The sequence below is a fragment of the Chenopodium album genome, chromosome 6 (assembly GCF_948465745.1).
Source record: "Chenopodium album chromosome 6, dcCheAlbu1.1, whole genome shotgun sequence".
NCBI classification, from domain to species: domain Eukaryota; kingdom Viridiplantae; phylum Streptophyta; class Magnoliopsida; order Caryophyllales; family Amaranthaceae; genus Chenopodium; species Chenopodium album.
The window spans coordinates 75,447,190-75,471,815 of NC_137839.1; the positions used below are offsets into that span (position 1 = coordinate 75,447,190).

Below are 24,626 nucleotides of genomic sequence, written 5' to 3' on the forward strand. Positions count from 1 at the left end.
TCCTTTTCATGTTTTCCATATATTAGAATTTCTCACGGGAATTTATTTTCTACTATGTCAATCAAACAAGACCAAAACATAGAAAGAGGTTTGAAACCCGTAACCTTATGGAATGTATACCCAACCCAATTCTCACAAATTATTTTAAGAATACTCCTGTGTAACAAGGGCATTAGTACTCGCAGTGAAAGTTCTGAAACAGAGTTTGTTCATTTCTAATGGCCGGCGAAACCAGTGGCAGTGGCTTTTCGCCTCTTCCTGATCAACGGTGCATGCTACCCAATATAGAATTTCCGACCAAATTGAGTTCAAATTCTCATACCACTAATTCCCAATTTTGCTTAATGTTTTGCCAATTGATGCATTTGCCCTTTTCTGATCGGCTTAACAGGAGATTTCAGGTTTTTCCATTACTTGAAATTCTAATTCCAATATCTCTTTTTTAATAATCCAATTGTTGAATTTACTATGTTTATTCGCTGATTTGAAGCTGTTTAATTTATGTTTTTTGGTTTAATTTGGAGTTGAATTTGGGTTGTTTGTGATGATTTTTCGGAACAAATGCAAAGTTGGATTTGTATGCTTTATTTTTATGAAGCTACTGAATTAATGTCAATTTTGATATACTAAAGGTGTTGGTGGTGGTGAATTGGTGATGAACTAGAAATTAATTCTGCAATTGAATTTTGGTTCTGAATGGTAGTGATTGTGATAGTGTACTTATTGCTGTCAAAATGAACTCAGATGTTAGATAGAAATGAAGATAGGATGGAGAAGAGGGAGAGTATGGATGACATCAGGGAGGGCCGGGTTGGTGTCGTAGCTGACTGAGTCTTAGTGTCTCACCTAATTACTACATTCAACATCTGAGTTAATATTGTCATGTTCTTGTGCTTGTTGATCCAGGTCTAGATCATCAAAAATCGTACGCCTGGATGTAGTGCTTCAAGATTATCGATGGGATATTTCGACTCTCGAGGCCTCCTTTATCTTCATAAGGACCTAGGTTGAGGATTATTCATAGAGATCTACAAGCAGGCAACATATTGCTTGTGAACAGCTCAATCCAAAGATTTCAGCTTTTGGAATTGCAAGGGTATTCAGGACCAAACAGATCAATTCACGGTAGTTGGCATCTTGTAAGCATTTGACTTATTGGCGTAATAATAACCTTCATATGTATCAATCATTGATCTTAAACACAGTGAAATTTTTTGATATTTGAATTATTTGCAGTGGCTAGTGGCTACCTGTCTCCTGAGTATGTTTGGAATACCTTTTTTTTTTTCCTCCCCTGGGAAATCTGATGTAAGTAGTTTTGGAGTGCTACTTTTTGAGATTATTAGTGGAAGAAATTCCAGTAGCTTTCTAGAAAATTAATATATGCGCCTCTTAACTCTATGTATGTTATTCAAAGTGAAATGTCCTTGTAGGAAGTAATGAGTGCCTTCATGACTAATACATCTGCTTTAATGGTTTTAGGCATGGAAATTATGGAACGAGAATAATATGCTTTTCATGATCGAGCCAAGTCATCAAACATCCCTCCTTTCAAGGTGAGATTCTAAATATAGGCAGTTGGGGTTGTTGTGTACTTGTGTGTGTAAGAATTTCCCTAAGATAGACCATCCATTTTGGCATTAAGTTTTATATTTAAGTTCATGCCATTACTAATCTTCCATACCCAAAGCAACCTATCTTCAATCAAGGGATTGTTAGTTTTACTGATGAGGGCCTCCCCCTTCCCCACAAATAGGCCGAGAACCATGGTGAACACATTTTTTTTTTCCTTACTGTTGTTGATATTATGTGCATCCTGAAGAGATTTTTTATATAGTTTGTGTGTATGAAAAAGTCGTATTTTGTGAAGCATGTAGGGCACCTTAATTCCCCTATTTGGGTTGGCTCTGTGTCTGAAAACTGATAAGGGTTAAAATCTTACTAAAAGGAAGAAGGATTGTGCATAGTTTTTTAGTACTAGTATATTTTCATTGTACCAATTCGTGTAAACTTTTGTATGCCTGCAGAAGACAACTTAAGCAATATTTAATCTGTAAGTTGTGGTCTAGAGAATCTTTGAATCTAAGTTGTGACTTTCTAGTGAAAGCAACACCAATATTTGATTCAACATGAGTTTCTTTCTTTTGCGGGTTTGACTCTGCTGAAAAGAATAATACTTGGACTGAGTTGGATGCTAATAATATTAAGAACAGTATAGTAGTGGAACTTTAAAAAAAGAATCCTAGATGTAATTAATTAAAGGAACAAAGAGATAAGTGGAATAGATAAAAGGTTTGTGTTAGGCATGTAAAATCCCAATGAGAATAGTTTAGGTGTAATATTAAACTATTTATTTTTGTGTATTGAAATGGTGGTCTGAAAAATATGGCTTGGTAATAGGTAAGTGATGTTGACTTGTTTATATTGTTTGAAAATGGTTTGTGAGCTATCATTTTAGAGCATAGTATGTACTTGATAATGTTTGTACACCTATCCAACTGTCCAGACTAATAACTCTTACTAAAGAGGTAAAAATGAGGTGTCAAAAGAATTTTTTCTGACATTTTATATGATAATTATAAAAAGAAAACTGGTTAAGACACTCATTTGATCATATCGACATATCAGCCAAAATTTGATGATCCTTCAATAACCACTTAGACCACAATTTAAAATCTGAAGTTTTAGCGATAAAAAGTTGCAATATTAATTCCCTTAAAAAAAAAAGAAAAAGAAAAAGGTTGCAATATTAGTGTATTATGCTTTATCTTATCCCATTATAGGTACATTATATCAACATTTACTTCTCCTGTTTTATTGTAACTGGTATGTTTTTATTTTTGGAAGGCTGCAATATGATACAACATTAAATTATTTGGCTAATAGTTGTATCTATTTCTGTTCTCATTATACGGATTTTTTTTCCCTTTCAATCTTTCTTACCCCCTTATAATTTGTGCATCTCTCATGTTGTAACATGCTTACCACCCTTGCACGGTGACATTTGTCACTTAAATAGCGTTAGAAATTTCTAGGGAAATTAGAGAAAAATTAAACGGAAAATTGCAGAGTGTTCTTCTAGACATAGCTGCTGCTCCTTTTCCTGCTACTTTTATATATTTTGTTCAGTTGTTTAACAAATATGGACATGGTATTATGGAAGACCTACAATACTACAACAAAAAGATGAAATATATCATGAGGAATGTTTGATTTATGTACTTCTACGGTTCTACCACTGTTTTTAAATACTTCTAACATTGTTTACTAGTTCAAAGTTGCAAGTTGCTTAATAATTTATATAGTTTGACAATGTGTATTTTATGCAAATAAGTATTTTGTCAGCTGTCCTTTTATATGTAAATTGAAATTCACTGACTATGTTATGTTGCCATGTGAGTGGGCATTTGGCAAATTGCCGATAACAAAAAAAACTCTAATGGCAAGTTCCTCAATAATTACTCTATTATTTATTTGTTTTCTATATCTGAGATTTTTTTCAACAGCTACCAATATTACCTCCACCAAATTCCTTAGAGACTCAGAAACCTTAGTATCTAATGATTCTGTTTTCAAGATTGGGTTTTTCAGTCCTGTTAACTCAACAAACCGATATGTGGGTATCTGGTATAATCTTGGGGTATTTGATGTGAATAATGTAGTATGGATAGCCAACAGGAATAACCCAATCAACGACTCTTCTGGGGTGCTGAAAATATCTGAAGATGGTAATCTTCAACTGTCAAATAGACAAAACATGACCTTTTGGTCGTCAAGTGTATCTCATCATGCAAACAGTACTTCTATTGCTCGGCTTCTAGACACCGGGAACCTTGTTTTATTTTCAAGTGCTAGTGGGAATATCATCTGGCAGAGTTTTGAGCATCTCACAGATTCGTTATTGCAACAGACAAACATCACAATTGACCCATCATTGGGTAGAGGTATGGATGGGAACCCAGTACTACAATCTTGGAAGAGTGCTTCAGATCCGTCAAATGGACCCTTTAGTATTTATTTGATCCCTCAAAAAAATGTTGAATTTTTCACTCTCAATGGTGACAATATCCATTGGCGTTCTGGTCCATGGAATGGTAGCCATTTTCTTGGTGTGCCTTATTCATCTACAGGTGTATTCCATATCTTTTATAATGACCATGTAGACACACTGAACGTATTATTCTCTGTTGCAGACGTATCATTTCTGTTTTATTATAAATTGAATCATGATGGAAATGTTATTGAAAAGCATTGGGATGATGTTACGCAGAAGTGGGAAAGTAATTGGGTGTCCATCATGACAGAGTGTGATTTATTCGGCAAGTGTGGTCCTTTTGGGCGCTGTAACCCAAATGATTCACCAATTTGTAATTGCTTGAATGGCTTTAAGCCAAAGAATACAGATGAATGGAGCAAAGGCAATTGGACTAGCGGGTGTGTCCGAATGACACCATTGCAATGTGGCATTACAGGAGGCATTGAGGATGGATTTTCAAGGCTTAAGCATATGAAGGTGCCACATAATCCCAGCTTTGAATTGCCACAAGATAAAAAAAAATGTAGAAGTAAGTGCTTGGAAAGTTGTTCATGTTTAGCTTATGCGTATGAAGACGGATTTGGTTGCATGCTATGGAAATATGGAAACATTGTAGACGTACAAGTATACTCCGCTGATGGTGTTGATCTGTACATTCGCTTGGCTAGTTCAGAACTGGATCCTTTTAATGCTCCTCGCAAAACTCAAGGTGATCCCTCTATATGAGTAAATGACTTTTCTCTAATAACATTATTTGTGTTGTTCATTATTGAAGATTTTCAGCAATTCAATTTTCATATTTGATATCTATATATTAATTGTTGAAGGTAATTATTTTTTGATGAATTGTTCATCGGGAGGGCCTAACTCTGAGGGTGAGGGATTCTAACTCACAGAAATACGTAGCCAAATTGCTGGTAAAAAGTTGCACCATATGGTTAAGAGGTGAGAGTTAACTATTGTTTGTTGGGACACTTGGGATGTAGGAGTATATATCCGTGAGCTCCCACTTGATTATCATATGTTAAGGGTAGTATAGTATTGCAAAGGAATAATATAGCTGGCATTTTTCAAATGTAAATGTAAAATGATGAAGTACTACCAAATGCATTAGTTAATTGAGATTGATAGTGGATGCTGATGTGATTTTTTTTGTTGTTGTAGGTGATACTAGCAATATAAAAAAAATTATTGTAATCACAGCAGTCGTTGGGACAACTACCTTTGCTGTCTTTGGGTACTGTCTGTGGAGATGGATGCATCGACGATATGGTGACCTTTTTTTCCCCTTCTTTTTTCATATGCCTTGTCTGCAAATTCTGTCTTGTAACTTTGAGGCCTTTGACAAGTAGCTATTCTTTTTGCCGTGCATAGCAGGTAAAAAGGCTACAAATGTGGAAACGCAAATTGTTGATTCCGAAGTGGATCAAGCTGAATTCAAAGATTTGTCATTGTTTACCTTTAAGGATTTGGAAGTTGCAACTAAATGCTTTTCAGAAATCAACAAGCTTGGGCAAGGTGGGTTTGGTCCGGTGTACAAGGTAAGTAAATTGATTATACTATGTATACAATGATTGGAGCAAATTAATATTCAGTATATAGAATAGGATATAAGCTAAGGCTGAATGTTGTGTGATTATTTTTCCTTAGGGAAAATTGGAAAATGGGCAAGATATAGCTGTTAAAAGACTTTCAAGGGCCTCAGGACAAGGTCTACTAGAATTTATGAATGAGGTTCTTGTTATATCAAAACTTCAACATAAAAATCTTGTCAAACTACTGGGTTGCTGTGTAGAACAAGAAGAGAAATTACTGGTTTATGAATACATGCCAAATAACAGCTTAGACGCACTTCTCTTTGGTATGCTTCTTGAATAATATGTATTTTATAAAATTTGAATTCCCTTGCAGCATCAGTTACTTTTGAGCATTTTTTGACTTTTTTGACATCTAACACATCTGTTGATCAGATACGCATCATAAAATACATTTAGACTGGAAGAAGCGTTTCAATATTATAAGTGGGATTTGTCGAGGCCTCGTCTATCTCCATAGAGATTCTAGATTGAAAATTATTCATAGAGATCTTAAAGCTAGCAACATTTTGCTTGATGAAGATTTCAATCCAAAGATATCTGACTTTGGAATGGCAAGGATATTTGAGAACAAACAAGATCAAGCCAATACCTTAAGGGTTGTTGGCACCTAGTAAGCATATCTACAACTTATCCTTATTATCAGTCTGTTATTTATGTTAATTGTATATAGTAAATGAAAATTTGACTCAACTCCTATGTTAATGACTGAAAATATGATGTATTGCATTGTTTTTCCTTTCCTAACACAGATTATGGCTTTTTTTTTTTTTAACAAATCCCTTTCACATAAAGATGCATTAAAGAAATTTTCTGTCATAGATTGATGAAATTGACTGAGTTTTGACTTGTTTTCAGCGGTTATATGTCTCCAGAATATGCTATGGAAGGCCGCTTTTCAGAGAAATCTGATCTTTTTAGCTTGGGGGTGCTACTACTTGAGATTGTCAGTGGCAGAAAAAATAGTAGCTTTCTGAATAATGAGTCTTTAAGCCTTTTAACTTATGTATGTTACATTACTAGGGATAACATTTTTCTCATTGAAACTTCTAACCCTTTTCTAATTTCTGTTTGCAAAGACCAGGTTAATATCTTAATTGCTAATACATTTGCTTTGATGACTTTAGGCATGGAGATTGTGGACTGAGAATGATATGCTTTCATTGATTGATCCGACCATTTTCGATCCTTCTTTTAATGGTGAGATTTTGAAGTGTATACAGTTGGGGCTATTGTGTGTGCAAGAATTTCCAGAAGATAGGCCTACCATTTCAGTGCTGATATCTATGCTTGATTTTTATGATATTATGGATCTACCGCATCCAACGCAACCTGGCTTTATTCACAGGAAAGTTTATTCTACTGATGAAATCCTTCAAAGTAGCCAAGAACAGGGATCTGTAAACTGTGTCTCTCTTACTGCATTCAGTGGTCGGTAGTATGTGCGCTCTTAAGTGGATATGCTTGCATACTTTCTGGTGCTCATCTCTGTGTGTGTGTTTGTGTGTTTTTTTTTGTTACAGATGTGAAAGTATGTTGTGATTGACGAACTGGTAGTCTGGTAATGCATTTGCATACGATTGATAAGACTCATGTTCCATGATAGTTAAACGTTTCTTATCATATACTTCATTTGTTCTTTTTTACTTGACCGGTTTCTTTTATCACGCTTACCAATGCACAAGTTTAACCATCAATAATTTTAATACTCTATGAGTAAAAATTATAAAAGTTATATATTGTGATAGTACTTATTTAGACGATTCTAACAAGATTCTACATGAATATGTTTTTCTTTACCTATAATTCACAAAACACGGTCAAGGTGGGTTGGTGAATAGTTTAAAAGTTAAAGTGGGTCAAGTAAAAAAGAACAGAGAAAGTATATTTTCTTCATAAATTATCTTTATTACTCAACACCACATCGAAAGTGGTAATGGACATTAATGCAGAATTAAGCATTTGAGCCCGTTCAAAAAAAAGTATTTGAGGATAGACTAGCCTTATGATGGATATTTCAGCAGAAATTACTGTAAAACTCTAACAAAGGGGTAGTATATGTATGTATCATCATAGTGATTAAATCTGCAGACTCACCAATGGAACTAGTTGGCTCCTGTCTGAAATTGCTGGATATGAAACTATGAACGCTTACGGAGAAGCTGGCTCCTCTTTCTACTATTTCAATAAGAGTTGCAATTCAAGTCACTCGTTTTTTTGGGGACAAAGAGCAAAGATAATTTATTAAGTTAAGCTTAAAATGTCAAGAACAACAACATCGCGAGCACCATCAGGCACCTCCTCCATCCAAATCCTTACTAGTCTTAGCTAAATTATGAGCCATGACATTACTCCTTCTACCCACATGAGTTTGTGAGAGTACTCTCAATAGAAGTGCACAAATTGGCCAAGTGGAGAATGTTCTTCACAATAAGACCGAATCTTGTATCTTCTTGCTTTTTACCCTTCAAATAGTATAATAATTTCAGATTGCAATGGATGCGTCTAAACAAGGAGTTCATATGTCATTGTTCCATTTACCTTAGTTCTGCTTATGTAAACAAATACAAGTTAAATTAAGAATTAACTAGTAGTAGTTTTGTTAGCTCTATAAGTAGAACATGAAGTGAATTGATTGCAGCTGTTGGTATTTAGATAATTGTATTAAGTCTTAAAGTAACTCAACTTAAGACTCCATACATACTACTTGGCAAGCAAAATAAACTCTAATTTGTATTAGTGATTTTTTTTTTGGTGTTTAGAGAGCCACAATCTCAAGATCTCCTGGAACTAAAAAGGAACCACTCGAACTATTCATCACGTATAAAAAAGTTGGTAACCTTTGTTTTACAAAAAATAAAAAAAAAAAAAAAAAAAAAAAAAAAACCTCCGTGCCTCCATTACATAAATGACCTATATTTTTTATTTTTATTTTATCCTTTTTATATAGTCTAAGAATTAAAATGTAAAACTGTGCATGTTCCAATTTACTAAGATTGGGGCTAAAGTGAAACAAATTGTGTATGAGAGAAGGAAATTAAGAATTGAAGTAAACTAATTGAAGCTGAACAAAACTGAAATTAAGCGGAATAGAACAGGCCCTACATGTAGCCTTTGACTCCATCCAAGACTTACAATTGTTACAAAGTAGTGATCAAACTCATTCTTCCCTCCTCTACACAACACCACTATGGTTTATTGCCTTATTGGTAGTCACACGACTCACCATTAACAAGTTACCAATTGCAAGTCTGATTACCGATGGCCATTGACGACTCGAATGAGACCCCCAAAATCAAAATTCTTAAGAACCCACTTTGATTTTAATACTAGTATTTTACCCTAATTTGTATCAATGTCTTGCCAAATTGGTGCATTTGGTTTTGTCTTCCCCAAATGTGCTTCTCAGATTATAAGTTTCAGGTTTGTTCATCAATTTATGCATTTGATTATTGAATTTTATGGTTCGTATAAATCGTACTTTCTTTAGTCCGTAATTTGTAATTGGTAAGTTTATTCACTTATTTGAGTTTAATTGATGATTGCATGTTTGCTATTGCAAGGGATTCGAAAAACTGTCAATTTTGATGTATTACAGTTAAGTGTAATTAAATTTTGATTTTGGATGTGAAAGAATAGAGATAGACGAGATAGTGTACTTTATGTAGTTCAATTACGAAAAACAGAATTGTATTCATTGACATGAACTATAATTCAACTATAACTATTGACACGAATTTGTCGATATAGTTAAATTAACATGAACTTGGTCACTAATGTTTGTATGAACGAAGTGCTTGTGAATTTGTGATAATTAAACATCTATTCATGTATGTTATAGAAATTGAAACAAATTTCCATTGAATGAGCGTCTTTGTGAGTAACACATTTGGTGTAATGTTTTTAGGCATAAAAATCATTGATTGAGAACAATATGCTTTCCTCGATCGATCCAGCAATTTTTGATTCATCCTTTCAAGGTGAAATTTTGATGTGCATACAGTTGGGTTTATTGTGTGTGCAAGAATTCCCAGAAAGATTGATCAGAGCATCCATTTTGACGAAGATGTCCATGCTTCATGTCAATAACATTACTGATCTTCCACATCCAATGCAACCTGGCTTCACTCAAAGTAAGGCAAGTTAATTCTCTGATGACTCCTCTCCAATAGCTGATGTAGAACTATGATTTATATCGAGTTTTCCCTAGGGAAGACAAAGATTAATTATGTACTTATCAAATACTTATAGTCAAATTTTTTTATGAATTCAATAATGTTGATTGCACCATTCTTGTAAACTTGTTTATGCCTTAAGAAGACAACTTGCTAATTTTATCATGAGAGTCTTTGTTGGTCTACTTTTAGTTGCTACTTGCTAATTGCTAATTATAGGAGTACTCATAGTTAAAAAAAAAAAAAAAAAAACATGTAGTATGTTGAAGAACTGGATCTAAGATCTTAGATGTGATTAATAAAAGGACTTGGAGATGAATAGAATAGTTGAAAGGTGCAGTATAATATCTAGTGGGAGTAGTTTAGGTATAATAAATAAAGTTATGTCACAATTTGTCAGAAGGGCCAAATTTACTTTGTCTTACTTTTGGAAAGGAAAGAAGGGTATGAAAAAATTAGGAAGTGATGATATGGTAATTTGTTCATCTTAATTAAGAATTAGATTTGTTCAATATGATATGATGTCATGGGTTGAATGGGGAGGTATCGTGTCTAGTTGTGATTAACATCGTATGTATATATATTCTAGTTTACTTTGTTTACGTCCAACAAAAATCCTGACATGTTACTTAACTTTCCAAAAAATTTCTAATTGACGATTTCCAACTCCTACCTCACTCGCCTATAAACACTCTAACACATTGGGTTAAGGGTTTTTCATCTCTAATTACATCAAAATACTTATTAATATATGAATCTCTTATGACTTAATTGGCTTATGGAGTTCAGTTAACAGAAACCGTTAGGGATATATATACACTATTATTAGTATTATGAGCATTTAAATGACTTTTTTGGGTGTTTTTGTGATTTCCTTTCACTAAGGGGTAGGTGTGATCATATGGCATTGTACTTGGAGGTAACTATAAGAAATTTCTTAAACAAGGATTGTTAATTACATGACATGGCAAGATGGCAGTAGCCATGTAGTGGATTTCTAATGATGACTCTAAGATAACAGTAGGTCTTGTATTGATTGGCTGTTTTGTAAATTGCTTTTTAGTTACATGGCAGCTTTTGTTACTTAAATAGTGCTATAAATAACTGGGGGAACTACATGAGAAAACTGCAATTCTGCAAATTTAATATCCTGATATAGCTGACAGTCATGCTACTATTTTCTAATTGTGTCTACTTGTTCAACAGAAATAGACACAGTAGACATTCCTAATATAGTATACTATACAATTCGTTTAGGATGACAAGGAGATCAAAAGTAATGATGAGGAATGTTCAAAATTCCGTACTTATGTTATACACTTATACCATTGTTTATTTGTCCAAGTTGCAACATGCCTCAGATTAAGTATAGCATATATGTACAACTGTCATATGGTTGACAAAGAGAATTTTATGCATAAAGTCGTGTTTTCTAGTGTTCAAAATTTATGCTTATTAAATGTCATTGACATATTTGAGTACTTAAGTAATCGTGCCGTTGTCAAACTGGCCATAACCAGGTAAAAAAAATAAAATTGTAATGGCAAATGTTTCAATGTTAACTCTGCTATTCATTTGTTGTCTTTGTTTGAAATTTATCTCAGCATCTGCCAATATTACCACCACTGAATTTCTTAGAGACTCAGAAACCTTATTGTCCAGTAATGCCACTTTCAGGCTTGGATTTTTCAGCACCGATGATTCAACAAATCGCTATGTTGGAATTTGGTATAATATCGTGAATGAGACAGTAGTTGTATGGGTGGCCAATAGGAACAACCCTATAACTGACACTTCTGGGGTGCTGAAAATATCTGAAGATGGAAATCTTCAACTCTTAGATGGACAAAACACGATCTTTTGGTCGTCAAATGTATCTCTTCCGGCAAACACTTCTTCAGTTGCTCAGCTTCTAGATACCGGAAACCTTGTTTTGCTTTCAACTGCTAGTGGGAAGATCTTGTGGCAGAGTTTTGAGCATCTCACAGATGTGTTGCTACCACAGACAAGCATCATAACTGATCTCTCAATTGGCAGTGGTACGGATGAGACACCAATATTGCAATCATGGAAGAGTTCTACAGATCCATCAGTTGGACAATTTAGGATTGGATTGACTCGACACCCAAATACTGAACTTATCACTCGTGATGGTGACAGAATATTTTGGCGGTCTGGCCCATGGAATGGTAGCCAGTTTCTTGGAATGCCTAATGGGTACCGGGAGACATTCCATATCGTGTATAACGATCAGGAACATACTCTTAACACATTATACACCGTCACTAGTGAACCATTGCTGGAACACTATTTGTTAGGTTTAAATGGAATTATTGCTCTGGATATCTGGGATGATGGTAGCCGAAGGTGGGAAATTGGGTGGCAATCCATTTTGTCAGATTGTGATTATTATGGCAAGTGTGGCCCCTTTGGAAGTTGTCACCCGGGTGATTCACCAATCTGTAGTTGCTTTGATGGGTTTAAGCCAAAGAACAACGATGAATGGAGCAAAGGCAATTGGACTAGTGGTTGTGTCCGGAAGACACCATTGCAATGTGGTCATACTGGAGGCAAAGAAGATGAGTTTTTGAGGCTAGAGCATATGAAACTGCCACATTATATTAATTTTGAAAAGTTAGCAGCTGATCAAGATAATTGTAGGAAGACATGTTTGGAAACCTGTTTATGTTTAGCTTATGTGTACCATGAAGGAATCGGGTGTATGACATGGACGGAAAACCTAATGGATTTACAAGTACTCCATGCTGATGGTGTTGATCTATTCGTTCGTTTGGCTCGTTCAGAAGCATCAGAAGATCCTAAACTAGGTGAAGGTGATCCTTTTAACAATTTCTCTCTATTGATAATTTTTGCCTTATTTAAACCATTTACAAATGACATTTTTCTAACAACATTATTTGTTAATTCATTCTATGGAAATTTTTAAGCAAAGTAACACGGAAAGGCCTATTATTATTAAGTAAATTAAAGTATTTGTGTTTGTGTGTGTGTGTACTATGCATGACCATGTCTTAATGTACTCATTGAGCACAACCCCGAGTTAGTGGTTATCATTGTTTAATCGCTACATGCAGTAGAGCTTTATCTTTCACACTTGCGTATAATGTGTGAGTAAGCAGGAGAATGAAAACAAAGATACTAATCATCTTTAACTGTTTAGTCTTTTTTCGCCCGTGAAATAAATCAATCAGCTATAAACTAGCCAACATAGAATGGTCAAGATGGTTAAAATTTTAATTACCTACTATCTTTAGACAAAAACCAACCCTTTGAAGCAAATCATTGTCGATTTTTGGATCAATGCCAACCATTCTTATAGTAAAAACACTGACTATTATGGTGTCATGAGAGGATCCCACTCCGCCAAAGGTGGTTGGGAGTGGTGAGCATCAAATCTACAACCTGATAGTCAGATAGTGATTTTGATTGTGTTCTGTTTTGTAGGCAAAACTAGCAATATGAAGATAATTATTGCAGTCATAGCACCTGTTGCCACAATTACAGTCATTGTCTTCATGTACTGTATGTGGAGTTGGGTTTATCGATCACGATATGGTAATTTTTTTATTAGTTACTCTATATCTTTTTCATTTGATTATTCTGCAAAATTTGACAAATAGCTACTGAATTTTTGCCACTGCAGGTAGGAAAAATACAAACACTGAAGCAGTTGATTCTGATGTGGATTATGCAGAATTTAAAGATTTAACATTGTTTAAATTTAAAGACTTGGAAGTTTCAACCAACAATTTTTCAGAAATGAACAAGCTTGGGCGAGGTGGTTTTGGTCCAGTGTACAAGGTAAGAGTGTACTTCGTTGTTACTGGACCAAAATAATTCTTATCATACAGAAAAGGATATGAAATTGAATGTTATGTGATTATATCTTTTTAGGGAAATTCAAATGGGCAAGAGATAGCTGTTAAAAGGCTTTCAAGGTCATCTGGACAAGGCTTACAAGAGTTTATGAATGAGGTTCTTGTGATCTCAAAACTTCAACATAAAAATCTTGTCAAACTATTGGGTTGCTGTGTAGAACGAGAAGAAAAACTGCTGGTATATGAATACATGCCAAATAAAAGTTTAGATGCACTTCTCTTTGGTAATTTTCTTGAACAATATACTGTGAATTATATGAATTTTCTTGCACCATATAAATATTGTACAGTATTCTTAGGTTTTTAGGAGCATTATAAGGAGTATGTATAGCATCTGACATATGCCATTTTCTCTTCTGTAAATTGTTGATCAGATTCTCATCATGGAATACAGTTGGACTGGAAGAAGCGCTTCAATATTATCAATGGAATTTGTAGAGGCCTCCTTTATCTTCATAGAGACTCTAGATTAAAGATTATCCATAGAGACCTTAAAGCAGGCAACATTTTGCTTGATGAAGATCTCAATCCCAAGATATCTGACTTTGGTTTGGCAAAGATATTTGAGAACAAACAAGATCAAGCCAACACCTTAAGGGTTGTTGGCACATAGTAAGTATCTCAATAATTTATCTTTATTATAATGTCTGCTATATTTGTATTGTTTGTTTTGAATGGTGCTATATTTGTGTCAATTATAATCATATGAAGTATTTCATAAAGGAAATTGTTTACTTTGGTGCTGTGAATGAGGTCCTTCCTCATAAGTCATAACATTGACAGAATTTTGACAGAAACTAAAATTTTAATGATGTGTAACAATCTTTCTATGTATAGGTTTATATACTATATACAATATAGTTTTAATTAACATAGAACATTATATTCAAAAAGCCTTTGTTAGGGAACTTTTTATTGGGCATTTTCTCAGCTTCGTTTGTGATTTATAAAATAGGTGAATGAATTACCTCTAATTGTACTGGCAAAATCTCAAATTACAGCTATGAAATGATTTCTATTATGAACTGAGGATGGAATTAATGAAGATATATTTCTTTTCAGTGGTTATATGTCTCCGGAATATGCCATGGAAGGCCGCTTCTCAGAGAAATCAGATGTTTTTAGTTTGGGAGTGCTACTGCTTGAGATTGTCAGTGGCCGGAAAAATAGTAGCTATATGAATATCGAGTCTATGAGCCTCTTAACCTATGTATGCTTCATAATATATACAGAATTAATTTCGCATTGGAATTTACTATTCCTTTTCTTGTCTCATTGTATGTTGTTCAAATAAAAAGCTTAGTTACTAATACATTCAATTTGCTTTACTTTGATTTAGGCATGGAAATTGTGGACCGAAAATGATATGCTTTCCTTGATTGATCCAACCATTCTTGATCCTTGCTTCAAAGGTGAGATTTTGAAGTGCATACAGTTGGGTTTATTGTGCGTGCAAGAATTTCCTGAAGATAGGCCAACCGTTTCAACATTGATTTCTATGCTCGACATTAATGATATTGAGGATCTCCCACATCCAACGCAACCTGGATTTACTCACAGGAAAGTTTATTCTATTGATGAAATCCTTCAAAGTAGCCAAGAACACGGTGGATCTGAAAACAATATCACTCTGACTGCAGTCAGTGGTCGATAGTAAGTATGTTCATTCATGCATACTTTGTGGTTATTTAATTTTAATTTTTTGGGGTGAATCGGGGGTTAAGCGCGTTGTGATGAACTGGTATTATGTTATCAGTATGCATTGTAATTGGTCATAAATTGAGGGTTTTTGTATACTTTATATATGAAAAGCTTTTGTTTATATTGTGGTAATGAATCCCCCAAACATTAGTTTTTTCTTCATAATATGAAGAAAACAAGATATTTTGGGGTATTACTAGCAATACCATATTGGCCATATGGGCATAAAATATTTTGTATAAATTTACATGTAAAATCATTATCATTGCCCTGTCTAGCGATTGCTTGGATGTTAACATGTCACTAAGGTTGAAGATGAATATTGCAGTAACCACTGGCCAGAAAGTGATCAAATCTGCAGTTTAATTGATTGTACGTACTAGAATTTGATATGGCGATATGAAATATTTTCTAATTAAATACGGAGTATGTATCTTCTCTTTTTGTACTAGAAAAACAATAACTTTATTTAGGCCCCCCTTGTTTTGGCATGCAAGTGTCAACCGTTTGTTGGGTGGAAAACAATTTTTCATTGGTTGAACATTACTTTTTGGAATATAAATTACTACATACTAAGTTAGATCCCGTGCCATGCACGATTTTTCAATTTTTGTCACAGAGGTGGTTTTTTTTTTTTTTTTTTTCTTGAAGGGGGGAGATTAAAGTTCATTAATAATAAGCCATACGGCACTTACATAAGAAATCGTAATCGAACAATACAAAGACAAAAGAACCAATTACAAGTTCGAAATAAAGGAAACTACAATTGCACGCGTAAAATGACTTTCTGAAATACCCTTGGCTCATATAACGCTGTCCTACGCAACCTCTTGCAAGGGGGTCTGGCAATATGTTGTAGTTTCTGACGAGAACCTTCATTGGCTCAGAATCCTGTACTCCTCGACCTGAAATCAAAACTGGTGTCGTACACTTCACCATTGACAAGACAATCTCCGATTTAAACACGGATATCGGCATGGAAGCATAACCCTTTAGCCCAAACCAACAGAAGATCAAACCAAAGCCCCATATCCAACAAACCTGGCTCAAATCCTGCACCAGAAATCTGCACACCCTATAGCACACCAACACACCACACAAAAAGAAAAATAACAAACCCAAATAACACACAAAGACGGAAACAGGAAACCCAAACACTACACACACCACTATTAGAAAAAACAGGAAGAAACTTAAAAACAAGAACTACGAACGGAACCCTAACAACCCACCCCGCCGCCACTCCGAGCACAACCACCAAAGCTCCGAGGTTCACCAACCCAACCCACATGCCGCCTGATAGTAAAACCCGGACCGCCAATACCCGCCCGAGAAACCCAAACCCCACACACCCCTGAACCGCGGCAACGACGGCAGGAGACACCAGACTAAGAACAGCCCTACGCGAGGGACTCAGAGGGAGATAACTCACCCACCCCGTTCTCGAACACAACGTCGCGATGACGGACAAAACGGAGGGGCCTAGACACGGTGGGGAAGCGGAGACGAAAACCGGCGGCAAGCCGGCAGCAAGGCCGGTGAGGAACTAACGCGGCCGAAGAGGGGAGGCGGTGCACGTTGCAAGGCCGAAAATACAAAAAAACCAAAACAAAAACAAAAACAAAAACGAGAAAGGAAAAAAATAACCTAAGGGAGCAGATCGGAGGCTCGCTGACGCCGTGGCATGGGCGGTGAGCCGCACGCCCGCCGGCGAGCCTCATGGCCGGAGCAATTTTTGGGAAAGCGGTAGGGTTTGGGAGAGAGAGAGAGCGGATAACCATGTTAACATCCAAGCAATCGCTAGACAGGGAAATGATAATGATTTATTTTTATCATCCAAGCAATCTCTAGACAGGGCAATGATAAAAATAAATAAATAAAACAGAGGTTTTTTTTTTTGTTTTATGTTTTTTTTTAAAAAAAAAAATCTCAAATCAAGCTACTTAATTTATTTATTTTTATCTTTTTTGAATACATATTATATTACTTCCTTCTATTTTGAACCTTGATGACAATTTATTTATATTTCAAATATGATAATTTTTCATTCACCAAGTTGAAAAATATATATTCATGATTTTTTTTACTATAAATAATCATTATACATTAAAAAGTAATTACTAATATAGGAATTTATTTATACAAAGATATTGTTAGATATTTATGTTTATAAATATATTATTCTATGATTTTTTTTGTCCTTAAATTTTGAAAGTAAATATTTTGAGTATATAATCTATCAATTTTTAAAAGTTTTACTTTTTAATTTTTAAATTTAAAAAATATACTACGAACACACCAGAAGATGACACGTGTCATTGCTGATCTGTCTTTTAGTATATTGTTATTGATGATTTTCTTTTTAAAAAAGGTATGTCACATTTTCCTCTTTATTCTTTATTTCTCTATTTTTCCCTCCACCTACATCCTTCCCTTCCCTTTTACTTTTAATAGGAAAAAAGGTATGAATAAATAAACTCTCTCAATATCTCATTGTTTTAAACCTTGGCTTTGGTTTAAAGTCTTGGAGTTGACATTGACTTTGTGATTTTAAGGTTACAATATGTATGCAGTCATCCTGATTGCACTTTAAAGATTTGGGGGGGGGGGGGGGGGGGTTCGTTTTCTTCTTTACTGCTGGCGCCTAAAACTCAAGGGTGCCAACGGAGAAGAAGAAGAAGTCGATAAGTCCTAATCCGATCTGGCTGACATGGCAGCGCAATTTTTTAACCTCTAATTTTAATAATCATTAAATTAATTCAACTAGATCGTTGTATTTATGTACATGATGACTTTGTTGATCTCATCGAATTGAATTTCTACAATTATATATTTTTCTTTTTAAATGTTCCTACAACATGCATTGTGCAAGTTGATCAGTCAACTTGGTTCATACAATACCATAGACATAACTACAAAAGTGACTTCATTATTATTAGGAATTAGGATTACACTATAACTGAAGTGTAACCAACATTTTCTGTATTGAAGTATAACCTTGTAGTTAATGTATGTACTAAAATATTCTAGCCTTCTCTCAAATAGATTGTGGTGGTCATAACACTTTCCTTTAGATTTTGAAAATACTTGCAGTCTTGCACTGTATATTGATTACTTTCTTTGTTCTTGTATTAACTTTGACAGTCCGACCCTGTCTTTATATAATTATACTAGGCAATGAAGCTCTTAGTTGCATTTTAAAAAGTACTCCAATGCTCAAAGTATGTACCACAAGTTGGAAAAAAAAAAAACCTTATGATACTAATCATAGACATCATGATAACCATGACTAGTTACTAAAATTGGCATCTCTCTTTTTTTATATACTATAGAACTTTCCCCTTACATGGCTTTGAACCTTATATGCCAAACCAAAAACCTTCTATTCTAGGTACCCAAAAAAAAAATCTAATCTGAATCAATGTATCGAAAAAACTTACTACGAGTTTTTTCTATCTTCTTCGTTGTCTTCCTAATTTCATTTGCTATCGCCGATGACCAATACGATAATTGTCCTCCTGTCAATTCAACATGAGATTTCCAGCTGAAATATCCTTTTTGGGACAGCAAACTTCCAGATTATTGCGGTCGTCCGACTTTCAAGCTCGACTGTTACGAAAATTCACTAACAATCAACATTGATGATCAGACGTACAAAATCCTCGACATCAACTATGTTGACAAGGTGTTCACCCTAGCAAAACCACAGCTCTTAACCGGCCCTTGTCTTGACAACAAAAATCTGTTGACCAACACTACCTTAAACTCAAAACTCTTTGACCTTACTCAAAATTCTCAGAATGCAACCCTCTTCTATGGTTGCCTTCCTCCTAAGGCTTACCCAGACCCACCATATGGCTTTAGTTGCTCAATGAATAGTCACTTTGTTTCAGAGTCAGTACTCGAAAGCGATATTGGTTATCTTGCAGTGAGCGACTCAAAATTGAAGAAAGAGCTCAGACTAAACTGTACTTTTGAGACATATCTTCCGATTCTAAGGACTGAAGCAGTAAAGATTGCAAATGGTGCGTCGAATATTGATCAGCTTTTGAGCAAAGGTTTCGAGGTGAAATGGTTGATCAATGATGTCCAGTGCGACAAGTGCAAGAAGTCAAAGGGAAGATGTGGATTCGATCAAAAGTTGAAAGAGCCAACTTGTTTCCACGAGGGTAGTGCTCATGCTCCCTTAGATGATCTAGCAGTAGATGCTCTAATAGGTAAGCATCCATAAAATTCACTATACAATTGATTATTAATGCTATTGTTATTGTTATTATAAGCAAAATTATATTAAGGACTTTTTGTGATCACCTTATATAAGTCGATTTTTGTGAAAAAGTACCTGTTTTATTTTAAGAAATGTGAAAAACTACTGTATTAAAAAAAAATACAACTACCTTTTAAATAATAAATATTGTAAAAAAGTACCTTATAAAATAATTAACATTGTAAAAAGCTACCTTTTGCTGAATTATTGCATTGAATAAGAGACGTTTAATGATCTATTTTCAATCAATTTTTCTCCTTTTTCCACCCAATTTCTCCCTAGCCCCCTTATGACCCCTAATTCTCCTTTTTCTTTCATTGCTAAATTAAGCACGTGGTAGCTACAACATTTTGTTTTTATAAGTTAGTTTCCTACAACAATTTTTTTATAGGTTAATTTTTTACAAAATTTGATGTATATAAGGTAGTTTTTCATAAAAAGTCCTTATGTTAAATATTTGATAATGATTAGGAAAGCATGAAACTAATATAAATATTCCACTTGTAAACTTTCAATTATTATGATAGATGAAGATTAGACGACAATGTGAGCTATGTTATAGATTAGAGAGTACAAATTATGCATCTATGATTTCAAATAAGGGGAGCCCCACTTTCTCAACCTAAACATGGGATATTTCTCAAAATTGTATTTTTGTAAAGTTGTAGATAACAAGAATTGTATGAATTTTGTAATATTTTTGTGTACTTTTTTTTTTTTTTAATCCTTTTCTTCTTCATGCTACACCTTCTTCATGTTTTCCTCCATCTCCATTGTAATAACTTGTGAACCACTTTTCACAGTCATATTTTCAACGGCTTTGCCACCAAATTATATTAAAATCTTAAAAGAAAAGGGATGAAAGAAGGATATATATGGTGTGTTAATTGTTTCTATTCACCTAATTTTCAGTTAATTATTAACTAAACTGATTGAACTTAATTTTGTTGTAAAATAGATTGAACTTATTTTAGGTGAATAAAATTGAACACATCATACTCATAATATGTAGGAAAATTTGTTCAAAAGCACCACTGAAGTGACCTCTTTTGTTTAAAAGGACCTACTAAGGAAAAAGTTGTTTAAAAGGACCACAAAAGACAGTTTGGGTTGTTGAGGAGGACCAAATCCGATTTTCAGGCAAGTCAACGCCGGACTCCGGCGTTGACCATCACATTCCAAACACGTGACTCATTAATTTCACCAAAATTTAATTTTTTTTTCCTTTTTCCATAATTTTCCTCTAATTTTCTAATTAACCCCAATTTAACCCTTTTCAATTTCATTCTCTCTCCTCCTTTCTTTCTCTATACTCATCTTGTTTGCCATTGTTAGTGAGGTCAAAGCATCAAGTTAAATGGTTAATGAAATTAACTTCACCACAAGCAGCAAATAAGCACAACATCAACCCACAACACACTAACCCTCCTCCCACTTCACCACCGGCAACAACCAGGCCACCACTCCAACACACCTCCGCACCTCCACTAAACAACCCAAACAAACACCTAACGAACCCACAACCACCTAAACCCACAATGCTTACCTTGTGCGAATTATCCTCAATTGTAGTGTGGATGAACGAACTCGTTTGGAAATAAATGCGAATTACAGATTGAAAAAATAATCAAAGGTTACGGAAATGAGGACAGAGAATGAAAGGAAAAAAGGGATAATTGGGGTTAAAGGGAAAAAAGGGGGGAAATTGTGGAAAAAGTAAAAAACAAATTTGGTTCATGTTTAGATTCATGGTTTATGCTTTAAGGAGTAAGAAAGAAGAAGAAGAAAGGGAAAACTTGGGGATAAAGGGGAAATTTTGGGGGAATTGGTGGAAAGAGGGAAAAAGGGAAAATAAAAATTTGGCCTCAAAATAATGAAGCACGTGCTTGGCATGTGATGGTCAACGCCGGATTCCGGCGTTAACTTGCCTGAAAATCGGCTTTGGTCCTCCTCAACAACTCAAACTGTCTTTTGTGGTCCTTTTAAACAACTTTTTCCTTAATAGGTCCTTTTGAACAAAATAGTCCACTTCAGTGGTCCTTTTCAACAAATTTTCCTAATATGTATGATACAAATATTCCCTAACTACCATATATTTTTACCGTTTCTTTATAGTTGTAACACTTCCCTAAAACGAAAATGTCATAATAGTTGCAACACACCATGAAAGGAAGGTTTTTATGATGAAAATTGTACTATTACCTTTATTAAAAGTACATGACCCACTTGGTTACACTCTTAACAACCTATTAACCCCTGGTCGTACCGTTCGGCCAGTCGCAATATAATTTTTTTTTTCTCTCTCTTCTCTCTTTCTTATTTTCTTTCATATTTTCTTCTTCCCCCCTAAACACACCCCTTTTCCAAACTCTCTTCTATCTCTCCCCTCTTTTTCTCTCCTCTTTCTCTCTCCTATTTTCATCTTTACTAGTTAGCCCACTCAAATTAAACAAGTTAAATGGAGCAGCGGTGGTAGGGGGTAAGGAAGCTCCTCATACTTTGTCGCCGAAAAATAAGCTAGAGGTTTTAAGGCCAAATTCAGCCACGAAAACTTTAGATCTAGAGTTTTTATGGCTGAATTTGGCCTTTTTAGCCATATTTCAAGTGAAATTTGAAGCAAATATGAAATTTGAGGTATTTGTTCGATTTAATTTTATTTTAACAATTTTAATGGTTGTTAGTGGTACGGGAGTTGGTGGTGGTGTGGTGGAGTTTAAGATTTTGAGGCTGCGGTTGAGAAAGGTCGGTGGTGGTTACGGTGGGTTTGGATGTGGGTTAATGGTTACTAGGAGGGGGCTACTAGGGGTTATTCGGTCGAGGTTACTAGGTCGGTCAGGGGTTACTAGGTAGGGGATTATTGAGGGTTACTAGGTCGGTTAGGGATTACTTGGAGTTACTAGGGGTTACTAGGTCTGTTAGGGGTTACTTGGGGTTACTAGGTTGGTCAGGGGTTACTAGGTCGGGGGTTACTAGGTCAGTTAAGAGTTATTTGATTAGGGGTTACTAAGTCAGTCAGGGGTTACTTTATCTGGGAGGTTATTATAGGGGTTACTTAAGTGGGGTTATTTGAGGGGTTACTGATATGGCACCTTGCCGCACTGTGCGGCCAGCTGTACGTACCAGAAACGCGCTGTTTTAATTGTGTTATATCATGTGAGGTCCACTTTTCTTAAATAGCGTGATAACGTGTGTGTTGCAACTTAAAAAAAATGGAGGAAGTACAAGTTATTTGTCAACCGAACGGCTTATGGTAATAAGCAAATTCAATGTAAGTGGACATATACTAAGATTTTATAGAAATTATAGCAAAAGTTCTGCAATCCTTAGCATTCTAATGTATGTTTGACAATTTCTTTTCTATAGATGAAGTGTGGTGCATGCATGATTATTTTATTTTATTTTTTATTTTTTTTATAAGCAGGTAAAACTCAAACCGGCCGGAAGATAGTTTTAGTTGTAGCGGGAGTTATTGGTACAGCTGCACTCATAGGCATCATGTACTTTCTATGGAGGTGCATTCGTCGTCCAAGATATGGTAATGCTTTTGAACTTTCTCTCCATTAACTTATACTGTAGGAGTAGTACCTACACACATATGATGAATTTCAATCAGCTTCTTGTATAAGTTGCAATGACGTCATTTGTGTTCGTCATTTGTCATTTGTTAAATAGGCAATAAAGTTACAAGCAAGGAGATCAAGACTGTTAGTTTAGATGAAATACTACGAGAGGGGGGTGAATGGTAGTAGGTTCCAATCGTGAAACTTATGCGGAAATTAAAAACAAAACATAAAAAGAACTTAAAGAACACAGCAAGTTTTACGAGGAAACCATCCAGTGCCTAGCTGGAAGTAAAACCTCGGTCCTATTGGGACTTATAAACAAATTCCACTATAATAGGAAACTCTCCTAGTACAACCTATTACACAGACCTTTGTTTCGCAAGTTCCTCCTCGGACACTTGCTAATTGATAAGAACCTATCCTATCAGACCCAAGACACACTCAGGCACCTTTTTCGACCCAAGACACACTCAGGTTCCTTTCTCGACCTAAGACACACTCAGGTTCCTTTTTCTCACTGTGCAACCCAAGACACACTCGGGGTGACTAACTACCACTCGAATTTTAGAGAATTCAAACTCGTACACTCAAACGTGAATTTAAGAGAATTCACAATCTCACCCCAAAACTTAAAACACTCAAAACCCTTTTTCCCATTACAAGATCTCATTGAATATCCCTAAATACATATCTATGAATAAAGAGATAAAACTAATATGTTGAACACTCAAGATCTGTCTGGAACTCACTCGACGTAATGTAACCAAAACCTGATAGGAACTTTGACCAGGAGAACTGACTTAGCTTCGTGGTGAAGGATAAAACCATTAAGCACGTCCACTACACTTCGTCAGCCTCAACTTTGAATGAATACATATGAGCATATTTATAGTACACTCGAATTATTCATTTCATCTTGAAAAAGATAAGTTTCTAAAAAGATAAGTTTAAAAGATATTTTCTAAAAACAAGTTTTCCGAAAATATACCTTTTTGTTAAGAATAAAAACTGTCAATAATAATAAGATAAACTTAGCATAAAATCATATTTTATTCAAAACTTATCTTTTTGTTTAAAATACTTTTTAAACAATCTTATCTTTTTCCAAAAGGGATTTATTAGAAGATAAATATCTTTATTCAGTAAAACCAAATCCCTAAAAGATATGCACGTATAAGGTAAATATATATCATTAAAATCGACTTTTAACGACGTGCATACTTAAGTTCCTATTAGGTACCTGAACTCTGACAGTCTCTGAGTTCCTGACAAGTCAGTCACTCTAATTTCATTGACTGTTTGGAGTTCACCTTGGTTCTATATAGACTTGTTCCAGACCGACTTTTATGTCCAACATACTTACATGAATCCAAGAGCAATATACTTCTAT

The 24,626-nt window shown here is 34.9% G+C and overlaps 2 protein-coding genes across 6 annotated transcripts; both read left to right on the forward strand.

Annotated features, from left to right (window-relative positions):
• The first annotated feature begins 50 nt into the window (after positions 1 to 50).
• On the forward strand, positions 51 to 7,258 carry LOC145636337 (G-type lectin S-receptor-like serine/threonine-protein kinase At1g11300). 5 transcript variants are annotated; one of them, XM_081687870.1, is made up of 11 exons: positions 51 to 401; positions 907 to 1,139; positions 1,237 to 1,308; positions 1,483 to 1,556; positions 3,672 to 4,745; positions 5,201 to 5,308; positions 5,411 to 5,577; positions 5,687 to 5,897; positions 6,007 to 6,244; positions 6,490 to 6,637; positions 6,759 to 7,258. In XM_081687870.1, exons 5-11 carry the CDS (start codon positions 3,758 to 3,760, stop codon positions 7,068 to 7,070), a joined length of 2,172 nt encoding a protein of 723 aa, XP_081543996.1. In that variant the 5' UTR covers positions 51 to 401; positions 907 to 1,139; positions 1,237 to 1,308; positions 1,483 to 1,556; positions 3,672 to 3,757; the 3' UTR covers positions 7,071 to 7,258. The 5 variants fall into 5 exon arrangements, with proteins under 5 accessions (XP_081543996.1, XP_081543992.1, XP_081543995.1 ...); XM_081687866.1 differs by having other exon boundaries at positions 1,483 to 4,745; XM_081687869.1 differs by having other exon boundaries at positions 1,483 to 4,745; positions 6,490 to 6,577.
• A 4,088-nt stretch (positions 7,259 to 11,346) lies between these two features.
• On the forward strand, positions 11,347 to 15,425 carry LOC145637259 (G-type lectin S-receptor-like serine/threonine-protein kinase At1g11300). Its single transcript, XM_081688729.1, has 7 exons — positions 11,347 to 12,634; positions 13,272 to 13,382; positions 13,471 to 13,628; positions 13,722 to 13,929; positions 14,080 to 14,317; positions 14,768 to 14,915; positions 15,045 to 15,425. The coding sequence occupies exons 1-7, from the start codon at positions 11,347 to 11,349 to the stop codon at positions 15,357 to 15,359; spliced, it is 2,466 nt and encodes an 821-aa protein (XP_081544855.1). The 3' UTR covers positions 15,360 to 15,425.
• The last annotated feature ends 9,201 nt before the right edge of the window (positions 15,426 to 24,626 follow it).